Raw genomic sequence first — 21,401 nt, forward strand, 5'->3', positions numbered from 1 at the left:
CATTCACACAGACAGTGACGTAAAACGGTTGTATTTGTATTTCTACTGCATTGAGCTAAACAAAGGCCCCCCAAAAAAATCATACAAAACCTTCTCTGTACTGTATATTGCTGGCAAAATAATATACAGCACGAAAAGTTTTTAAAAGCAATGATGATGCACTCAGGGACCTCTGGTGACAAAATATTCCTATTTAAGTGTTGACAGATAAAAATGTACTAACCCCTCAACTGCTTTCGGACTGTTAACTAACTGACCTTTTTTTTTATGCCAATTATGTATTTTTTCATTCATTTAAATGATTAGACTTGAATCCAAGTCCATAAACAACTAAATCAAAACAAAATACATGAGCATGACAGTCAAAGAGTGAGTACATTTTTCTGCGATACACTGTATTATAAAGGAGGTAGGATGGATTGATCTTACAGTTGTTGACATTTGTGAAGAAATACAACCACAAAAAAAAAAAAAGGATCATTGCAGTGAAACACAAGGATGAACATTTCACGTGTTCAACAATAAATTTAAAACCTCTGACTGTGTATGTTGTCAATCCAAAATACATGAAATAAAACATATTTACAATTCATCAAGCCGACTAATAAAATTACAGTGGACACGGAACAGTGCTGCACTTGCTCTTTAAGCGTCACATGAGGGGGAGCTTCTTCTTCTTGGGGAAGTCAACAAACTACACTGCAGTCACTGTGTGTCTCAGTCCATGTTCATGTCCACGGCCCTCGTGGGTGGCCTTTTTTTGTTTTACACACCAGTCTTCTCTTTGATCCAGCCGCGGAATTTGGTGACCGTCGTGTAGATGCCCGGCTTGTTCCGGCGGGCGCAGCCGTCGCCCCAGCTGACCACGCCGCCCAAAAACATGTGGCTGCCGGACTGAATGGAGAGCGGCCCGCCAGAGTCCCCCTGACGCAGACCAACAACGCACACAATCAGTACATTTGATTGATATAGAACCTCTTTGAGAGAGGACTCACAAAGTAAATCAGTTAAAATTAGGGCACGACCCTTTAACTCATTTACTCCCAGCCATTTTCACAGAAGCAATCCCCTTCACTCACGGTTGTTTTGCTGGATTTTGCAAGATCCACAGAATATTCTATTCTATATTCGATAAAAACATGGAACCTACCAAAAGAAAGATTAGAGTCTCTATCAGGGAAAAAAAGTATATTTCTTTTTGTTTCCGTTTTGAAGCAATTAGCATTACAATATAGCTAAGTTTAATCATTATTCACAAATCTATTTAGAAATGTGAGTAATGAGCTTTTTTTCCACCATGGTTGCTCTCTTTTGTTCTGCTGCTACCTGCTGGCCGTTTGAGTAATAACTACCATTTTATTCAACCGTTCTTCGCAGTTGAGTCTGCATCAAACTTCTGTATGCGCTAGCACAAAAAAAAGAAGAAGCATAAAACGTATAAATACGTCTTTGGGACATTTAAAATAGAATGCATTTATACGTTTTTGTCCCGCTGATTTAACTGGCCAATATTAGCTCTTTTAAAATCTTCAATAATCAGACACGTTTGAGCATTTCTTTCTTTCATTTAAAATAAAACACATTTATAGTATCTTAATTTAAAAAAAAAAACAGTCAAAAATCTGGAAAAACTGCAACAACAAAAAACAACAAAAACAGCTGATAAAAATGTTTTAAATGATTATGTGCGTACATAACCTCTATAAGAAATAATCGACAGGAAGTTACCTGACAAGCGTCGATTCCACCGCTCAGAATGCCGGCGCACATCATTCTGGTGGTCAGCTGACCGCCCATCAGAGAGTCGCACACCGTGTGGTTGATAGTGCGCACCTGCGCTTTTTGCAACACCGTCGCTGCAAACCCTGAACAATACACACAGAAGACACATCTGAGAACGGCAGATAAAATGTAGAACACACCTGTTTGCGGATTTAGAAAAATATAAAATAAAACAAAATATTGCACAAAAGTTTTAGTTTTGTTGTTAGGAAGTGACAAAGTGGTTGTTGTTGGCGGCGGTCGGAGAAACTCACCTCCCTCTCGAGTGGCGCCCCAGCCGGTGATGGAGACGGTTTCCCCGACGGGAAATTGGTGCTGCGCGGCGGGCAGGCAGATGGGCTGGATGTAGTCGCTGTACGTGACGGGGGCATCCAGCTCCATCAGGGCGATGTCGTTGTCAAAGGTGAAGCCGTTGTAGTTGGGGTGCGGAATGATCGACTTCAAGTTCCTCTTCTGCACCGTGCTGCCGATGTTGCGCTGCGAGTGGAGGCCCATGTACGCCTCCCAAGTGCCCGGTTGGGAAAACCTGTTTTGAGATCAAGATTTCCTTTCATTGTTACGCGTACAGCAGCAGCAGTGGCTGATTCCTTCATATAATCTGGCAAACCGGACATTTTCTGTACATTATCAAGAGTCCCGTAAAATTTGTGCATTCATTTAGACATCCCCCCCCCCCCAAAAAAAATGTCAAAAGGTTTTTTTTATGTGCTGTATTTTTAAAAGTCAGTTCTCATTAAAAACAAATTATTCAAATGTATATTTATCTAATAAAAAAATCATTAGTTTATTGTAAAACAAAAAACTGTAAAATTAACTTAAAATTGTATAGATATAAAATTAATATTATAAAATAATTTTTCAATTATGATATGCTAAAAATGGAAAGTAAAATACACTATTCAAATTTTTTTTTTGATAATGCAATTTAAAAACAACATTATACATCAAGTCATTCTGACAAAAATATATATATTTTTTAACTTTAACATCTTCTCAGGAAACCAGCTTCCTTAGTTAAACAGATTATTCAATTCTATCCCCGAAATGAAATTATTATTATTATTATTATTATTATTTCCGTATTTGGTCCAGCTTTTCGTGTTTTCTGAAAAAAAAAAATAAAATCGACTTCGACATTGCATTATGTCAGGAGGGTGATGATATCTTAATTATTATTCTATATTGTTACATTAATATGACAATTCAACTTTGTACTTCCTCATCAACTATTGAGGCCCATTTGTCCATTTTAAAAATCCAATTTGGTCCCCGAGTACAAAAGTGACGCAGAGCGAAGGTGAACTCTACCTGGTCTTGCCGTCGTCCTGCACGCAGTGAGCGGCGGTGACGATCCAGCGGGGGCTGATGAGGCTGGCTCCGCACACGTGTCCGTAACGCTTGACGTGTAGGCTGACCTGCCACGGGTACTCGCCCGCCACCGCGTCCTGACCGCCCACGATACGTGACGTCTTGAACTTGCTGCGCCCGCAATCTGCCAAGGCGACGCAGACTCGTCAAACAAAATGTGCGAGCAAACAAAAAACAAAAGCGCAGAGAAAAAACAACCCCCCCCCCCCCCCACACACACACACAAATACAAACAAAAAACATGTACCCACAAAAACACATACGCACAAAAAAAAGCTAAGTGAAACAAAATGCATGCACGCACACACATACCGCAGTTGTCCTCATCCGAGCCGTCCTCGCAGTCTTTGGTGTCGTCACATTCGGGGTTGATTTTGCTGATGCATTTGTTGTTTTTGCATCTGAATGTGAGGTCAGTGCATGCCACAGAACCAGAATCAGAACCAGAACCAGAACCAGAACCTACACACACACAAACACCAAGGAAGCAAACATTACAATTAAACATTGTTAAGTTAAGTTTTGCACTGAAGGAGTTAATCACTAACGACTGAAATTTAACTTAGCACAACTCCAAGAAAATGTTTATTAACTTGCATAGATGCTGATAAAGGGAAGACGAAAAAACAAAACAAAAATCAGGTAACATTTGTTTTTCAACCAACCGCTCGCTAGCATTGGCTTGACTTGCATCATTAAAACAATGCGTGTTTATAGCTATACTAATATGGAGGACCAAAACTGCTAAAATTCAAAATAAATAAATAAAAGTGACAATAAAAATGGATACAAAAAATATAATTCAAAAATTAAATAAAAATAAATGGAAATAAAAACAACAAAATATACATAGATATCCATAAATAAATACATAAAAGTAAAATAAAAAATAAAATAAAAAACGAGATTCCAAAAATAAAAATGTCAAAATAAATACAAAATAATTATATAAACATAATTCAATATCAATCAATAAACAAAAACACTTTGCCCTCACATTTATTTATTTATCTCGACTCAAGTCGCAAGTTGTGGTGACAGTGAACAAGATAGTCGTCCATTGCTGGAGTTCTTCAATGCAAGCCGGCAAGACTTCAAAAGACTTGAAATAAATAAATGTGAGAGCAGAGTGTGTGTGTATATGTATATGTATATATATGTATACATACATACATATATATACACACATATACACACACACACACACACACACACACACAGTTTTTATTTCCATTTATTTTTTTGCTTAAATTTTTAGAATTATATATTTTATATCTGTTTTTATTTTCACTTTTAGTCATTTATTTTTATTTTGGCAGTTTTGGTCCTCCATATGCTAACACTAACCTTGGGAACAATTAAAGCCTTTTCCCACTGCACTTAGTTTTCTTGGTGTTGGCTCAGGGCAGTGCTAAAGGACAACAGTGCCCCGGTGCAAGCTAAGTCACAGCAAGACTCTTGCCACGGGTTGATCTATTGCTATTAGCACTCTGAAATCACTCCGCCAGCCCCTCTCCTATTGGCTGTGTATTCTGATGTCTCCGCGGCAACGCTCTCGAGTTGAGCTTTCTTTAACTTGTCGAACTGCGCGACAACACAAGCTGAGCCACTTTCAAAGAGCAATTAGGGAGTCAGAACATTGCAAAAGCCTTGATTTGACTTCTAAGTGGAGTTGAGAGGTTCACCTCGTCCGCAGTCGAGCTCGTCAGAACCGTCGCCGCAGTTGTCTCTCCCGTCACAGCGATTCTTCTCTGAGACGCATTTGCCATTTGTACAGGTAAGCTGTCCAGTAGAACAAGTGCCTGTCGGGACAGCAAGCGCACAGTTTAGAGTACGGCTTTTCAAACTTTTTGGGTTCGGAGACATTTTTTTATAAGCACCCCCCACATTGTTAAGCTATTAGATTAGTATCATTTTTAATTTACTGACATAGTAACAATAAAGTAATAAATGTTTGTTAAACATGTTGTGCTCTTTTTCCCCCCTCAAAACACTGAAAAATGACTTGGGCAGTAGTGCTGGTAGGTTATGACATACTGTATACCCCTAAAAACCATATGAATGGAAAAATTGGCTTTTTTGGGGTGGAGTGGGGTCATAATATCATGAGAACAAATTCATGTTGTGCAGATAAAAAAAAAAGAAGATCAAGTTGTATTTTGTGGAGTTACAAAAAATCACAATCTTGTGAAAATAGAGACTTTTTCAAGATAAAATAGCAATAATTTAGAAATTAATGTACAGTATATGATGTAATTTTCCATGTACAAAATGGGAAAAAATATCATTTTAGAAAAAATTATATTACAGGTATTAAAGTTAATGTTGGACAAGGGTCATATTTTTACAAGTGCATTTCAAAACTACAATTTTTTTTGTCATAATATTACCTCTTACTGTGTAAAAGACATCTTTTGTGCAAAAAATACCATATTCCTGTTTGATCTATTTCTCTCTCGGGATGAATAAAGTAAAAATCTATCTAGGTTGTGTTCTACAAAAAAAAAAAGAAGACTGTCAGGAGTGTCAGATTTTGGTAATAAATCACAAACATAACAGAATTTGCTTGATCAGCACACCAATCCCAATTCGTAACTATGTACAGTACTTTTTTATTTTTGTACACACTCCAATTTAATTTATTACAAATTATTCCACGGACTCCTAACCGACCAGTTTAGACACATTAACTCATTCACTCCCAGCCATTTTCACTGAAGCAACCCACTTTGCTCCCGGCTGTTTTACTGGATTTTGACTGATTTTGCAAGACCCACACAGTATTGCGTTCTATTGTTATAAAAACATGGAACCTACTAAAAGAAAGATTAGAGTCTCTTCTTTAATAAGGAAAAATGTATATTTCTGTCTGTTTCTATTTTGCATCAATTAGCATTAGAATATAGCTAAGTTTCCTCATTATTCACAAACCTGTTGCTTGTTGCGACTGGTTGATCTCTTATACTCTGCTGCCACCTGCTGGTCATTTTTTGTAATAACTACTATTGCTTTAAGGCAGCTCTTCAGGTCAGAGGCTGCATCAAAGCTTTCTGTATGCTCTAGCATAAAAAAAAACTATAAATAGGATTTTGGGACCATGGCAATATTTGAAATAGAACGTTTTTATACGTTTTGGGGAGCAAATGAGTCAACAATGATTCGTCAGAAATGAAGACGCCGTACCGCAGTTCTGCTCGTCTGTGCCGTCGCCGCAGTCGTCTACGCTGTCACACTCCCAGAACCTGGGCTTGCACAGCCCGTTCTTACAGTTGATGTGACTGGAGCTGCACTCTGGAGGAGGAAACAAGCCGTTATCTCAGCACGCTAGCAGGGTAATTAATGCGAACATGAGCGGGGAAAATGACGTACTGCAGTTCAACTCGTCGCTCATGTCGCCGCAGTCGTTCCAGCCGTCGCACTTGAGTTCTGACTTGATGCAGCGCTGGTTCGTGCACTGGAACTGCTTGGGACAGGCTGCGGATGGATCACACCGTCAGGAAATAATTACAATTTGTCACAAGTAGGCAGAGATGAGAGAAAGTAACAATTCATAAGTAAAAGTGCAATTCATAAGTCTCAAGTCTAAAAGAAAGGAGTGAAGAACATTGCTTACGGTCGGCGACGTCCACCGCCTCATATGTGGCATTGAAACCGATATCCACGTAGGATCCGTCGGAGAAAAACTTAACGGTCATTTTGTTGGTGCGGCTGGTCTTCGTAACTGAGTTGTCGGGCTGATCTCCACAAAACCTAAAAAACAAAAACAAACATCAGCTGGGATTGAATTATGTTCTTTTTGGTTCACGTGCTCCGGGACTCACTTATTGCCGTTCAACTCTACATAGTCCTTATGGCACCCCTTGCTTCCGCCCTGGCCCGGTTCGGACATGAGGAACCTTTTGAATGTCACCTTCACTGCCTTGCCAGCAGGGACCTGAGAGATTATGGACAGAAATTGTTTGTACTTACAAGTTCATGTATAGCACTTTTAACACAGCTTAGATCAAAATATAGATTTAAAAATATTTAATTTTTGCTGCTGAGGCTAGCAATGCTATACGCTAAAAAGCTGCATGTACACTTAACTGAACATTTTTTGCAAAAATTACCTCCGCCAATGGTGAAGCTTCACCTTGACAATTGTTAATCTGCTTATTACCACCACCTACAACACGCAGTGCAACTGTTTTTGTGGACTTATTGATAGTCATACTTCAAATTTTTAAATATGTTTACAGTCAAATTTTATATTTATATATATATATTCTTTTTTTTTTCTTAGATTTTCATACCCCCTCAATTTTTTTTTAATGAACAATTCTGTTCACTTCAAATCCTGGAAAAATTTGTAAATAACGTATTGTATTAAATTTTTGTTTACCGAAACATAGAATAAAAGGCAGTCCTTAAATGCAAATACAGTATATTAAAATACTTATTTCAATTACCACTAGAGGGAGCCCGCATACCACTTGTGTGTGCATTAACGACCACACTTTGAGAGACACTGACTTCAAATCTTGCCTGTATTGTTTGAATTTTTTATGATGGCAACAGTTTTATAATGTAATGCATTAGTTTGGTTTATTATTGTTGAGTGTTGGAGGAGGTCTCAATTGAGTGCAGTAGTACAATGTACAGTATTTAAATTGTTTAACTAGGCAAAAGGCAGCACAGTGGCCTGCAGAATACTGTGCCTACACCTCACCTCGATCGTCCACTGGCAAGAGGTCCGAGGTGGGTAGTAATTAGGGAAGTTGGGGGAATGAAAATGACCCACTTCGCCTGACAACTGGCCGCCGCACGTTGTCCCTGTTTACAAAAAAAAACACACACACAAAACAGAACAACTGTATCATTTCACCTCGATGAATCCTCGCACAAGTGCGTTTGTGTGCGTGTGTGTGGCTTCCTACTGGTGCTGCCGCGTCGCACCTGCGACACTTGCGCTCGAAAACCCGGGTAATTCTGCCCTTGGTTGGTTGCCATGGTGACCAGCATCACGTTGCCAGAGGACAGAAAGGTCAGGGGCTCGCTGGATGAGTAGTAGCCGCACATCCTACAAACAGAATGGAATGTTACCTTCAAAACCTAGACTTTTCCCACTCCATCAGGACAAAAACAGTGAAACTAACACATGGACATGAAAGAGTTAACTGTTGAGCCTATTTGATATTAACGAGCAACACATGATGTAACACTTCATCGTTGCACACGTGCATTTTTAATTCTCCGTCATTGTCTTTTAATTTTGTTCTTAACTCAATTTTCACTTAACAGAAATGTTGATTTAATTTCCACATTAGACCCAAAAAATACACACAATTAACTGGGATTTCTGTTTGATGGAATGCTTTGGAGTATTTTTCTATTGTAAAATATGTCAGTTGGCCCATGAAAGGTTGGCAAAAGTAGAACTCGACGTCCATTTTGCAGCTGGAAGCTTGTCACATGACCAGCAGGGGTCTCTACACACCACATGATCATTTTTCAAGCTCTGCACGCATGACTCACTCCTGCAAGACGTTGGCCTCGATGGCCACCAGGGAGTCGTAAATCTTGACAAAATCGTTGTCGCAGTTCTCCTCGAGGTTCATGGTGTCAAAGACCAGCTCGATGATGTAGTTGGGGTCGGCCCGCAGCGACCACTGGATGAACGTGTTGGGCGGGTACGAGGTGTCGGGAAAACCGGGGGACATGATCTGGCCAATGTGGTTGGTCCTCGTGTGCTCGGAAAACCTCAAGAAACCTGAGGCGGGAGACAGTAGTCCATGTCACTTTGCAATGATGGTGATTCCACAACAGCATAGTAACATCAAAATACCATAAAATGTGTGACACTTTTTTGTGTGCAAAGATTCATGTGGCTTTATTTGACTGTTTGTCCTGTTTTGTGTGTGTATGTGTGTCAATGTTATTTTATTTAATGAAAAAACTCAAACTCAAAAAAAAAAAAAAAAAAATTGCATTAACAAAATTTAAAAAAATGAAAATGCTTTTTAAAAAAACGACAACTAACTGAAACTATAATTATAGCAACAATTTCCTTTGTTTTAGTATTTGGTAATTAATGTAATACATGAACCTTTGGGGGATGATTTTAAATGTGATTTTAAGTATAATTATTTCAATATTAACCAGAATAAGAACATTTAAAGAGTGTCACACAGAAGTGACATCATCTAGCAGCGGCCAATAGAAAAGCACCTTCAGATGATACCGAAATGCAACGCCAGGTAAGAAATGAGTTACTGTTTTCATTTTACCATGGTGTTGATTAAATATTGCGCACAAGTAGTACACTCTTTTTTTTTTTTTTAACGAAAACTAATACTGAAACTAATTAAAACTACCGGTAAGCATTTTTAAAAAAAAAACTAATTAATAAAAACTAACAGAACCACCCCGAAAACTAATTAAAACTAACAACATTTAAAAAATTAAAATTTTAAAAATAAAATTCTAAATAAAATAAAAACTAACTAAAATGAAAATTTAAAAACTAAAATAACCCTGGTGTGTGTAATAGAGGATTAACTGCCATTAAATGTGTGTTGTTGTTTTTTTAAATCAAATTTGAACCAAATTTCCCAGATATAGTTTTTGTTGACATAATTTTTTTTTTTTTAACTAGGTTTTCTAACCAAATAGGAAGATCACTTACTGCTGAATTCCGAAGAAAACAATCGGGAATCAAGTTCTGTAAAACGTAAACACTGAATGTTAATCCACCTGTCGACATCACACAATTGCGAGTGTTTGTTGGCGACTTCTCGTACCCGAGGACACGACATCTTCCAGGAGCAGTGAGTTGCCCGGCCTGTAGATGCTGCGCTGCTCTTTGTCCACCAGTTTGTCCATGGTGGACATGGCGCTGTCCACCGCCGCCTCCTGGCCGGACGGAACGCTGAACTCGGAGATGTAGTAAGCGATGACGCTGCCCTCGCTGGCAGAAAAACAAGAAATACGTGAATAAAACATAATTGTTAACAATAAGGTTTGAAGTGTCCGTGCACTTCTCAAAACGTTTCTGCTTTTACTTGATTGAGACAAGTCGTACCTGAAAGCCTGAACCGTTGAGCCAACGTAGTATTTGGCCAGCTGCGGGCTCTTGCTGTAGAGCGTTTTGAGCTGTAAAAGACGCAAGATGAAAGTGAAGGAGAAGGAAACAAATGCATCCACGTCGTCGTCGTGCTCGTACCTGCGTCTTGACCTGCTTGGCCAGCGCATTGAACTCTGAGCTGTTGGCGTTCTCGTAGGCGTCCTCGAAAACTTGGTTAGTGATGCGCATGGAGCCGCTGTACATCTTCTTGACGCGCACGTGTTTACGGACTGCAAGGACAAATGGACGGCGGTTAGGTTTACAGGACAACAACAAGGTTTTTTTGAAAATTAGGGCTGTCAAAATTAGTGCATTAATTAGGAGTTAATTTAAAGTTCCTATGAATTTTTTTAACGTGCAATTAAGGGAAATATTTTTTTATTACCCTTACTTGGAAAGCTTGTACTGGGGGACACGTCCATGTCAAAATTAACTAATTTGCTCCCCAAAACGTATAAAAACGTTCTATTTTACATATTGCTATTGTCCCAAAAACATATTTATATGTTTTTTTAATGTTATAGCATAGAGAAGGGTTTGTTGCAGCCTCTGACCTGAAGACACCGCTTAAAGCAATGGTAGTTATTACAAAAAAACGGCCAGCAGGTGGCAGCAGAGTATAAGAGATCAACCAGGGCCATGTTGCAACAAGCTCTTTTTCCCAGTATTTTCAACAGGTTTATCAATGATGATGAAACTTAGCTATATTCTAATGCTAATTACTGCAAAACAGAAACAGATACAAATATTTGTTTTCCTGATGAAAGAAGAGACTCTAATCTTTCTATTGGCGGGTTCCATGTTTTTATAGCAATAGAACACAATATTATGTGGGCCTTGCAAAATCAGATAATATCCAGTAACCCAGCCATGAGCGGCGGGGGTTGCTTCAGTGAAAACGGCTGGGAGTGAATGAGTTAATAATAATGCATATATTTATGGAGACTGGGGTCAAGTTGTATTTTACAATTTTTTAAATGTGCAGAATTTCACAAGTTACTTCATGTTAAAGATCAGTAAGCTCTTAATATGAAAAGAAAAAAACGCACTGAGCTGTCAGCAACATCTTACAAATGCAATTATGCCATCTAGTGGCAGAATAATGACCTCAACATAAATCAATATCACACTTGTTTTGTACAGTACAGAACATCTTTTTTTTTTATTTTAACTCTTTTTTTTTAAGTACCATATCATCTGAGCAAACTGTTAAAATGACATTTTCATCTTTTCCGATAAAAATGTTTTAGTGTGCCACTTTTTTTCTTATTTCTGATCCATCTTGAAAGTCGTCAGGATTGCTCCGTATCAAGGCTGACGCCTCCTTTATAAAAGAACATCAAGAACACATGAAAAAGAAGAAGACGAGCGCAACTTTCTGCCACTTCATCAAAAGCCACTTGGTGGGAGACACCCGGGGGCGAAGGGAATAGAAAGCAAGGAACTTTTTCTCTGATGTGTATTTTTTATTTCAGCTGATTCTTTTTTGCCTTTAATATTAGTTTCCCAAACACCGCAGAGAATCTACAGAAGAAGGCAAGGCGGATTTATTTATATAGCACAATTCATATACAATGTGCTTCACTTGAGTATAACGTTTAAAAACATTTACAAACAACACAGTTAAAGACGTTTAAAATCAAAGTAAAGGAATAAAAAGCAGCTTTCTAAAATGACTAAAAGAACATACAGTTAAATTGATTTTAAAAGTACTGAACTTTAAAACACCTCAATCATAGGTGTGGGAAAAAGCATAGTTTTGAACCTGGACTTATTCTACTGTGGACACTATTCGACCTATGTGGCCTTCAAGTGTATTTTATTCAAATACTGTATTGACAGTTTTTTTACTTTACTGGTTGAACCGATTTGTAGACTTCACTACTCTGCATCGGACTGTCTAACCATGTAAACACAACATAATGATGCGTGTTAACAAGAATTTTACTCATCATAAAAGTTCATCAACTATGACCCTACTTTCACCAACCCTTACGGTCATTGGCCCACTACTTATTTTGAATTTTAAGTTGCATGTTGCCCCGTCTAACAAACATTTGTTACCAGTTTTAAAAAAAAATAGCGCTAAAATCAGACAAAATGCAACTGGCTGAACGTGGAATGTAACATTGTGGGCCAATACTTACAGTGGAAGTGCCAGACCAGTAAGCCGGCCATCAGCGCTATGACGGCGCATAAGATCAGCACCCCGATCACGGCTCCCACCTTCCCCGGACCTTTCTTCTTCTCCAGCTTCTTGTTGTCCGACGCCGGCAGGAATTGAACAGTCGTGTCCCATTCTTTGTCCTGGAGAACACACACGGGCAACTCGATAGTATAATTATGAGGAACTTCCATGGACGACATCTTGACAACAACTCCCCGCCATACAAAGATCTTAGAACCCTGAGGACGTATCACTTCAAAATATCTCCTTGCCATTAATTACTACTTTCCTATTAGCCTAAAAGTGATAAAGCCACTGATTTGTTTGCTTTATTGTTGTAATGTTATTTTAGCAAAATTCCAAAACACTTTTGTATAATGGATATAATATTGTTAATTGTAATACAGATTAATTCAATGGTTGTGTTTGTTGGAAAAATATATTGGAAAAGGACCTAGAAATAAATAATTGCATATTAACTCATTTGCTCCCCCAAAAACGTATAAATACGTTCAATGTTAAATGTAAAGTCGTATTTATAAGTTTTTTTTAAATGTTTTTTTATGCTAGAGCATACAGAAGGCTTTGATGCAGCCTCTTAACTGCAAAGAACGGTTGAAGAAATTGTAGTTATTAAACAAACGGCCAGCAGGTGGCAGCAGATCAAAAGAGATCAACCAGGGCCATGTTGAAAAAAAAGCTAATTACTGACATTTCTAAATTGTGAATAATGATGAAACTTAGCTATATTTTAATGCTAATTGCTGCAAAACAGAAACAGATATAAATATTTTTTTTTCCTGATGAAAGAAGAGACTCTAATCTTTCTTTTGGTAGGTTCCATGTTTTTATAGCAATATAACACAATATTCTGTGGGCCTTGCAAAATCAGTCGAAATCCAGTAAAACAGCTGGGAGTGAAGGAGTTAAATTGCAATCACAATTTTGAGGGGGGAAAAAAAAGCCCAACTAAATTATTTGTTCAAATTGATCAGCCCTAAATCACATTTGTATACATAATGCAAGAATATGATTTAAAATGGTGCAGGCAAACAACTTTGCGGTAATAATTTACTGACAAGACTGTTTACGTGCCTCTGTAGATGCTGCTGTTTTGGTTAGTAGAAGAGGAGCAGAACCTATTTGTAGACGCAACGTTAGTTTATTGCGCAACATCAAAGCTATGATTTGTTTGTCGTAACTATCGAGTTATAAAATGCTTCTTACAGTGTTTCCACTTAAAAGCAGCTCCCAAGCATTGTTAGCTAACCAACTGGAAGTGACAGCAAGCCTGCGTGTTTTTTTTCTGTAGTGACCTAAAAACGTAGCCCCTTCAAACAGACAAAATAAGCCACGCCAGTGAGAAATAATCACGCTTTGCTGGCGCCACTCACACCAATCGCAAACAGTTTCCATGCGTGGTCATGAAGTCAAAAAGGAACTTTCTGCGTGAGTCACAACTCACTGTGGTTGGCTCTCCAGGGTGAGATAGCGCAAGGAGGAAGAGGAGGAGCGGGGGAGGAGGAGGAGGAAGGTTTCACCTAGTAAAATCCTGTCAAACCTGCTGGGAACGAGCCACCCGCGCAGCTGAGGAGCGCGACAACACGTCAACACGACAAGGCCAGGCTGCAAGCACAAATTGTGCCTTTGAGCCCAGCAAGTCATTCGAATCACCGGAAACGTCAAAACTACCCACAAAACAAGATCAAGAAGTCATTTTTTAGAATTCAATCCAACTGTCTACACGCTTACTGTTGGAATGAATCGCATTCTTTATGTTCAAAATGAAACATGGGCACCACTTGCATGGTACGCCTCCATCTGTGTGATTAAACGTATGCCTCCCAAAACCACATGCATTGCCGGCGGGGGCGACTTCTAATTGAGTCAGATGCAAAAATGAAAACAGAATGGACCAACGGGGAGCCAACGTGTCGTAACACATCACTATCTCGCACAAACGCCTCGGAAATAAGAGCGGTGCCTTCAGATGAGAGTTATATATATATATATAATATATATATATATATATATATAATATTATCTTTAAATCTTTAGGATTTTCCTTTGTTATAAGATGTTGACAACAACAATCATTGCCTATTCTACCTCTTTTTTTAAACAAAAACAAAAAGCACAAGTATAATTCTGCAATAATAACCATAAGGCAAATCGTATCTTATCACCAGCTCATAGAATAGAAAATGGAACTAACATCAACATAGCAAAGGGCTTAATCGCTCAGGACAGTAACAAGCAATATAAATGATTACATAATCAATTACATGCCACAAGTTACTTTTAATTGAGCAGATGCTAACATAATAGCGCAAATATTGCCAACAAACCGCTCCTTTGCTATTCTGTTACACAGAACATTTACTGCACAGTAAATCGTTAGTCTAATAGCAGAATTGTCAAAGTTGTTTTTAATTCACTATCACCTTAACAATAATTTAAAAAAAATCAACATGCTTGTTAAAAACGTCATGATTACCTGCAAAGCTTGAATCGAGGAAAATTGACAGTTTTTTTGTTTGTTTTTTGAATGGTTGTGGTTTTCTTGTTTCCCCAAAAACATTTTAAAATAAATGATTCAAGCAATGACAATATTAGGTTAATGAAATTAAATTTTAAGGTGGCCAAAGATTAAAGTACTTTCCTGAGGAAATCCTTGAACAACTTGGAAGTCAAGCCGCATTAAAAGTTAAACTTTTCGAGATTCTAGTGTACTGTTTGTATGCATGTATCATCACATTGTGGCATTTTGTGGTTAACGAGTCCCACAAATTAAGAATTTGAAAGTTACGTCTGACACCTTATGGCAACTATGTCTGATTTGTCATTTTGGTTTTGTTTTCAGTTTATTCTGGTGTTAGAGCGACTGCATCCCAGCTCAGACAGTCAGCAAAAGAGACTCCTGGTGCAAGTCCCAACAGGGAGGACGACCAGGAGGAATTCAGTATCGGATCTGAAACTCCACTATTGCAGAATGATGGGATTGCAACCGGGAGCTTGCCCGCCTGGAGGGTTTTGCAAACATCCGTATTGATTTATTACAAGTAAAAATGTCCTTGTAGGATTATTTTTCATTGCGGGTGTGTGTGTGTGTGTGTGGGGGGGGGGGGGGGGGCAGTGTTTAACCTGAAATTTGATGACTTGCTCTAAACTGACCCAATGTACGCAAAATAAAATTATTTAAAAAAAAAGGCGTTCTTTTGTACAGGTAAATATGACAAAAATTTGACCCATGTTTATGTCAAATTAAGGTAAATCTTGAAACTGCAGTGTATTTTTTTTTATAGTAGTGCCCAAGCGGAATCTTGAACTGTTTGCATATCCAACACATTTGCACATTAAGGATCATCATCATGTATTAATGTTGGACATAATTATTATGAGGATATTCTTTCCCCTTAGATACGTACTGTAGAAAGTGTTTAAAAAATTCGTCCATTTTTACACCCATCATTTAGTAACCCAGAAAGGATGACTCTCATGATGCTTCGTGACGTCACACAAAAGGTGAGTTCAATGTCAGTTTGCATTTAATTGGACACGCGTTACCGAAACAGAGCTGTACTGTACTGTACTGTACTTCATATCTTACCTGGGCGGGGGTATACCTCAGACCGCTGTCCATGTAGTCCATAGAGGTTCAAAGAGGAGCAAGAAAAGAAAACACCTGAGCCGCCTGCGTCGCTGTTGTTGTTGCTCGTCCTCTTCCTCTTCTTTCTTGAAAAGTTTCCAATCTCCGAGGCTTCCTGGAGTGGTCAACAAGCTCAATTCAAAACGCTTTAAAAACGTTTTAAAAGTCGTTTCATCAATGTAGAAACCTTTAAAGGTTGTTTTCTTAAATGTCCCAAAGTGTCACCGGATTATAGGTCAACTGGTCGTGTCCTACAACCGAGAGAAATGAAGCGAAAGAGCAGAAAGGAGGAGGAAAAAGTCTTCCGGAAATGTCAGGTTTCTGTGGGCGTGGCCGTGCCCCGCGCACCTGTTGGCACTTCCCTTCAACACTTTTTATACCTTTAAAGGACAATTGAATCCGTTAAAACAACACATACATCCACACTAACAACAAACGTTTATAGTAAAATAACAAAGAACGTGTTAAATTTGAGATAAGACCGCTTTTTGTGACGTGAGATTTCAAAACGCGCAGGAACTACTTTTCCGTGCGGACTAGCAGCGTTTCAAAACTTTGGCGATTTAACTGACAGATGAACTGGTCTAAAGTCTGACATGTGCTAAATATAGATTCAACGATTCCGTGTAGTCTATTTTGGTATCGGTTGTGTGATTTAATCCAAAATGTAAAGGTGATTCACCTGCGCTGACTCACCTGCTTCCAGCGGTGCCACGTCAGGTTTCAGTTTGGTCTTGGGAGGAATTCCCACATTTCCAAATGGGAATGCTGAGCAATGTGTGGCGGCTTGGTGCGCTAGTGGTCGGCACATCTGCCTCACAGTTCAAGGGTTGGGGGTGGCGTTCGAATAATTCGTCCCAAACATTTCCGGTTTTAGCTAGAAAGATTACATCAAATTTTGTTTTGTTTTTAATTTAGAAAAAAATATCCTTCTATATTTTAAGTCAGAAATTAGGAATGAAATATAATATAAACATAATTCTGACGCTTACAATTAGTTTTTTACATGTGTTAACATTTTATATTTATACTGCATAATAATACTGTACACACAATATGCTGTGTAGGAATAATATACAGGTAGTAAAACAACTATTTTTTTTTAAATCATATACAAGATAAAGCTGTTAATAAAATAAATTGTGCATTTTTTCACCTTTATAAAATGGTCATTTTTTAAAAAACTTTTTTTTTTTAATCTGTTTTTTTTGTTGCTAATTACTATTTACAGTGCACTTCTTCCCCAAAAATAAAATAAAAATTCATCACTCAATTATTTTTTATTTTGCATGTAGCATATTACATCATACAAAAATCTCAATACTTTCAAAATTTTTATGGAGAATGCCTTAGTAATCTAACCAGATGCTTGTTATGTAACATCATGAAAAACAATAATTATATATACAAAACAATCGTCGAAGCTTATAAGCTATACTCAAATTTTTGACACATGTATTTGCATATTTAATATTAACTTTAACATTTACTTAACTTTTGTCCATTAAAAATCATGACCAAGGTGATGTATTTATTTTTCTATTAAAAGACTGTTGAGTCGATATTTTTGTGTCTACCCACCCAAAAAACACACAATATTAAAATCAACATTTCATCATTGTCAGTCTGTGTGAAAAGACGACGCGTGGGAGTGGAAGTTGTGACTTTATTGACACGGGTGTTGTCCCCTTAACCAGAAAACTGCTTGTTAACACCACTCTCAGATGCCTAATAATAATAATAACAAATGAAATACAGCATATATTAGCCATGTGTGTGTGTTGTCTTGCCACACAGTCAAACAGGCAGTTATAGTTACAAGACTAAAGCTGTTGTTTTTTTTTTTCTCGGGGTGCATAGTGAGACGTACAGAGCTACAGTACTGTCACATGAAGAGGAACAAACAAATAGAAAAAGAAATGAAAAATAGATATATATATTTATATATAGAACATCATCTTATGTATCAGAACAATGCACACCAGCACAGAAAAAGTCCTCTGGAAAGAAAAAGCCATGATTGTAACATCAACTATACAAAGACAGCAGAGAGGGAATATTTAGTAGTAAAAGATTATTTGAAGCTCAGGAGACAAATTTTTAGCTTTGATTGCTGTCACTTGTCACGTTTCTATTCATATCTGTTGGCGTAAATGTCTGTTTATGTACAGGTTTTGTCTATGTTAGGGTGAAAGATGCTCTGTTTTAGTGGGGAGGAACCATATTTGTAAAATAAAAAGTGAGTGATTTTTTTTTTAAAAAACTTACAAAAAAAAAAATCCTCATGCAAAAAGCTAAACGATTGGAAATGAGACATGGCTCGAAATCCACCCAAATTTGGGCTCTGATTAGGCAAAAGTCGTCCCCTATCACAATCTAAAATGGAACATTCCATCATACATTCAGTCGTGGGAAGGGAGGTGGGAAACCTTGATAAAAAGTTCTTCCTCTGACGGCCATAATAAAGTTTATGAAAACAAAATATGATGAAAATTATTTTTTATACAAGTTTTAAGTATAGTTCTAAAACAGGCAGGTTGCCCACCTTTGTTCAAGGGCTTGCCCAATATATGTGGCTGCATACAAAGCTCTGGAAAAAAAGTTAAGTGATTCCTTTGATTTCTTAATTATTATCTAGCATTTTTTACCCACAATACTTGTTGATTTTGTCAGTGTGGTACTATCAGCACTAGTGGTACATGGGCTCCCTCTAGTGGTACGCCAAAGAATTGCTACATAGCACAATTTTAAGTAAAATGCATGCATTGCATGGACATTGCGTTTGTTATTTTGTTTGAGATTTCATCTAGTTTCATTTTTTATTTGCTTTAGTTTAAAAAGAAAAATCTTAAATTTACCGCACTACTGTATTTTAATTTTGGCCATGATAGTGATGTTATCAGTAGTGTAGAGAAGCAAACTAAAATGTCTATTTTCCACAAATATAGAGTGCCAAAAGCATAAATGCGTCATTGAAAACAAAAGTGGGTTAACTTCAATTTGGTCATTTTCGCATGAGCAAAGTGCTCAGTGCAATGTACTGCCCCCTATATGTTTAAACTAAAACTACACTTTGATCTTTGATTTTAACCGGCATTCATCTCGTCTTGAGGACACTTTAATTCTCAGTGATACAAACAGCAAAATCAGAGAAACTGATTAATTTTTCAGTGGTTTCTTCTTTTTTCCAGAGCTGTAAATATGCATTTCTATTATATAATCCATCCATTTTCTACACCGTGAAACCCGCGGCCTCTCAGCTGACTTCACCACCCAATCACAATACATATATTCCCGTCATATATTATTTTATCTATGTATCATCTGTAAATAAATGTCTTTTTTTCCCCACCATCCGTTGTTTCACAATACATTTTAATTGGTACAAATAACCTTCATTTACAAGCAAGCTATCGAGGAGAAAAAACAGAAAACGGCGGCGTTGGCGTCATAAACTGCTTTTGAATCATGTCTAAAAAAAAAAAAGAGAGAGAAAAATCATCAGAAATGTTACACCTATTTGATCCAAGCTAGTGGAAATGGCGAGAAAAAGAACTTCTCGTAATCAACAACAATGCAAACAAAAAATTAAGAAGAAAAATAGCTCCATGGTACAATAGTAGCAAATAGGAGGGTTGTTTTGGATGTATGCAAATGAGAGGAACAACAGCATTGTTATGGTCATCATCTTATTATGGAATTATTGGTCAGTAGTATGCGCCAGTAGGCTCAGCGGCGGCGCCCCCCGCAGGCTCAGATCTGCATCTGCTCCAGGTATTTGTAGGTGGGGTTCTCGTAGCCGTGGTTCTGCATCTTGTTCAGGTGGCGCTCCTCCGGCGTCAACATGGGGTCCACCTGTCACCGAAAGCGCAACGCACACTAGTTTCAGACCATGAATCTGCAAGATCAGCTTTGATATAAAATGTAATTTATTTAAAATATGATCCAAAATGTGCCCCCCTTTGAAATGTATCGCAGAGTAATAGATTCCTCACGCCATTTTTTTTTTCACGTACCTCCACGATGCCGTGGCTGATGGTGCCGTACTGCCTCTTCCGCAGCAGCACCAGGCTGATTACGATCACCGTCGCTATGGCGACCGCGATCACCAGCAAGCCAATCAGAACGCTGCTGCCGAAGCTGAAGTCCTCGCCCAGGGGCCTGTAGGTCTCCTGGTGGGAGGGGGGGGGGGAAATCATCACCATTCAAAAAAATTAAAATTAAAAATATTTTTGGAAGATATTTGATAATTTAGTATGACTTAAGCTACCAACTGACTACATTTAGTATCTTGTTATAACAAAATTTCCACCAAGAAGCAGTCCAGTGCTCCACAATATGCGGTGATATTGTAGTGTGTCATCATATGTGGCGATTTTGGAATCCAAAGAATCTTAAAACCACGTATGTATGGACGATTTTAAAATGAGGACGCCGCTTATTTTTTGCTATTTTATTTTTTCCCCCCTTAATACTTTTTGGGGGTCCAATACTATAAAACGGAATTTGAATAAAATGTGTATTATTTATTTTCAAACTAATATTTGTGTTTTACTGCATTATTATTATTATTTTTTTTACAACATTTGTGTATTTTTCAGCTAATATTTTGTATTTGTGTTTCATTTTTCATTAAAAAATGTTGGGGTCTAATCTTGTTCTTATTATTATATTTAGTAATTTTTTCACACCACTGATTTTTGTTCATTTAATTGTATTTACTTTCCCCGAATATTCTTCTATCTCGCACTCTCACCTCCCACGCAATATTTGATGTATTAATTTTGTAAAATAAATAAATAAATCACATAAAGCAATTTTCTCTCAGTATTTTTGTATTTTGTTTAATTGTATTCATGTTTTTTCCTGATATTTTTTGGGCTAACTTACTATTGTTTTTTTCTATTATTTTTCGTATTATCTGTGTATTTCACATTTATAAATTTTTTGTCCATTTTGCCTTGTAGCTACTGTATATATTTATTTATTTTTCAACAATGTTTTCCCTACTAATCTTTTGGGAGTCTTTGTATATATCATTCAAATTTGTTTTATTTATAGTATGTATTCATTTGCAAAAAAAAAATCAGATACTTGTGTCTTATATTATATATATATATATATATATATATATATATATATTTTTTTTTTTCAGTAAAACTTTGTACATATTTTTTTCCTAATATATATTTGTGTACTGTTTATCTAATACAGCATTGTCTTCCAGTTTTATTCTTAATACTTAGTATTTTCATATTTGTGATTTTTTTTTTGTCTAATATTGTTCTACTGTTTGGCACCCTAACCCATATTAAAAAATATATATATATATT

At 37.3% G+C, this 21,401-nt stretch overlaps 2 protein-coding genes across 6 annotated transcripts in view; both read right to left on the reverse strand.

Annotated features, from left to right (window-relative positions):
- Positions 1–15: 15 nt before the first annotated feature.
- st14a (ST14 transmembrane serine protease matriptase a) lies at positions 16–16,877 on the reverse strand. 2 transcript variants are annotated; one of them, XM_086081302.1, is made up of 20 exons: positions 16,765–16,877; positions 16,030–16,183; positions 12,400–12,559; positions 10,352–10,482; positions 10,211–10,281; positions 9,930–10,096; positions 9,815–9,850; positions 8,665–8,899; positions 8,067–8,209; positions 7,859–7,962; positions 6,972–7,084; positions 6,764–6,900; positions 6,520–6,624; positions 6,334–6,441; positions 4,836–4,952; positions 3,463–3,612; positions 3,091–3,274; positions 2,037–2,308; positions 1,729–1,865; positions 16–924 (listed from the first exon to the last, which is right to left on the reverse strand). In XM_086081302.1, exons 2-20 carry the CDS (start codon positions 16,069–16,071, stop codon positions 766–768), a joined length of 2,571 nt encoding a protein of 856 aa, XP_085937428.1. In that variant the 5' UTR covers positions 16,072–16,183; positions 16,765–16,877; the 3' UTR covers positions 16–765. The 2 variants fall into 2 exon arrangements, with proteins under 2 accessions (XP_085937428.1, XP_085937426.1); XM_086081300.1 differs by lacking the exon at positions 16,765–16,877 and adding an exon at positions 16,256–16,384.
- An 843-nt stretch (positions 16,878–17,720) lies between these two features.
- aplp2 (amyloid beta (A4) precursor-like protein 2) overlaps positions 17,721–21,401 on the reverse strand; it is a 48,553-nt gene continuing 44,872 nt past the window's right edge. For all 4 annotated transcript variants that reach the window (XM_086080116.1, XM_086080114.1, XM_086080115.1 and 1 more), the window contains 2 exons: positions 20,085–20,240; positions 17,721–19,923 (listed from right to left, as the gene is read on the reverse strand). In XM_086080116.1, coding sequence (XP_085936242.1) covers positions 19,822–19,923; positions 20,085–20,240 — 258 coding nt within the window. In that variant the 3' untranslated portion in view covers positions 17,721–19,821. The remainder of the gene's footprint in view (positions 19,924–20,084; positions 20,241–21,401) is intronic.

The sequence above is a fragment of the Leptonotus elevatus genome, chromosome 7, assembly GCF_054856555.1.
Source record: "Leptonotus elevatus isolate MCC_2025b chromosome 7, RoL_Lele_1.0, whole genome shotgun sequence".
Taxonomy (NCBI): domain Eukaryota; kingdom Metazoa; phylum Chordata; class Actinopteri; order Syngnathiformes; family Syngnathidae; genus Leptonotus; species Leptonotus elevatus.

Excerpts from the sequence above, each read along its gene's own strand:
- st14a (XM_086081302.1), bottom strand. The coding sequence starts at position 16,071 with ATGGACTACATGGACAGCGGTCTGAGGTATACCCCCGCCCAG. Across the intron at positions 10,282-10,351 it reads CCAAGCAGGTCAAGACGCAG|CTCAAAACGCTCTACAGCAA; the intron begins GTACGAGCACGA and ends CGTCTTTTACAG. Across the intron at positions 8,900-9,814 it reads GTTTTCTTCGGAATTCAGCA|GTTTCTTGAGGTTTTCCGAG; the intron begins GTAAGTGATCTT and ends CTCCCGCCTCAG.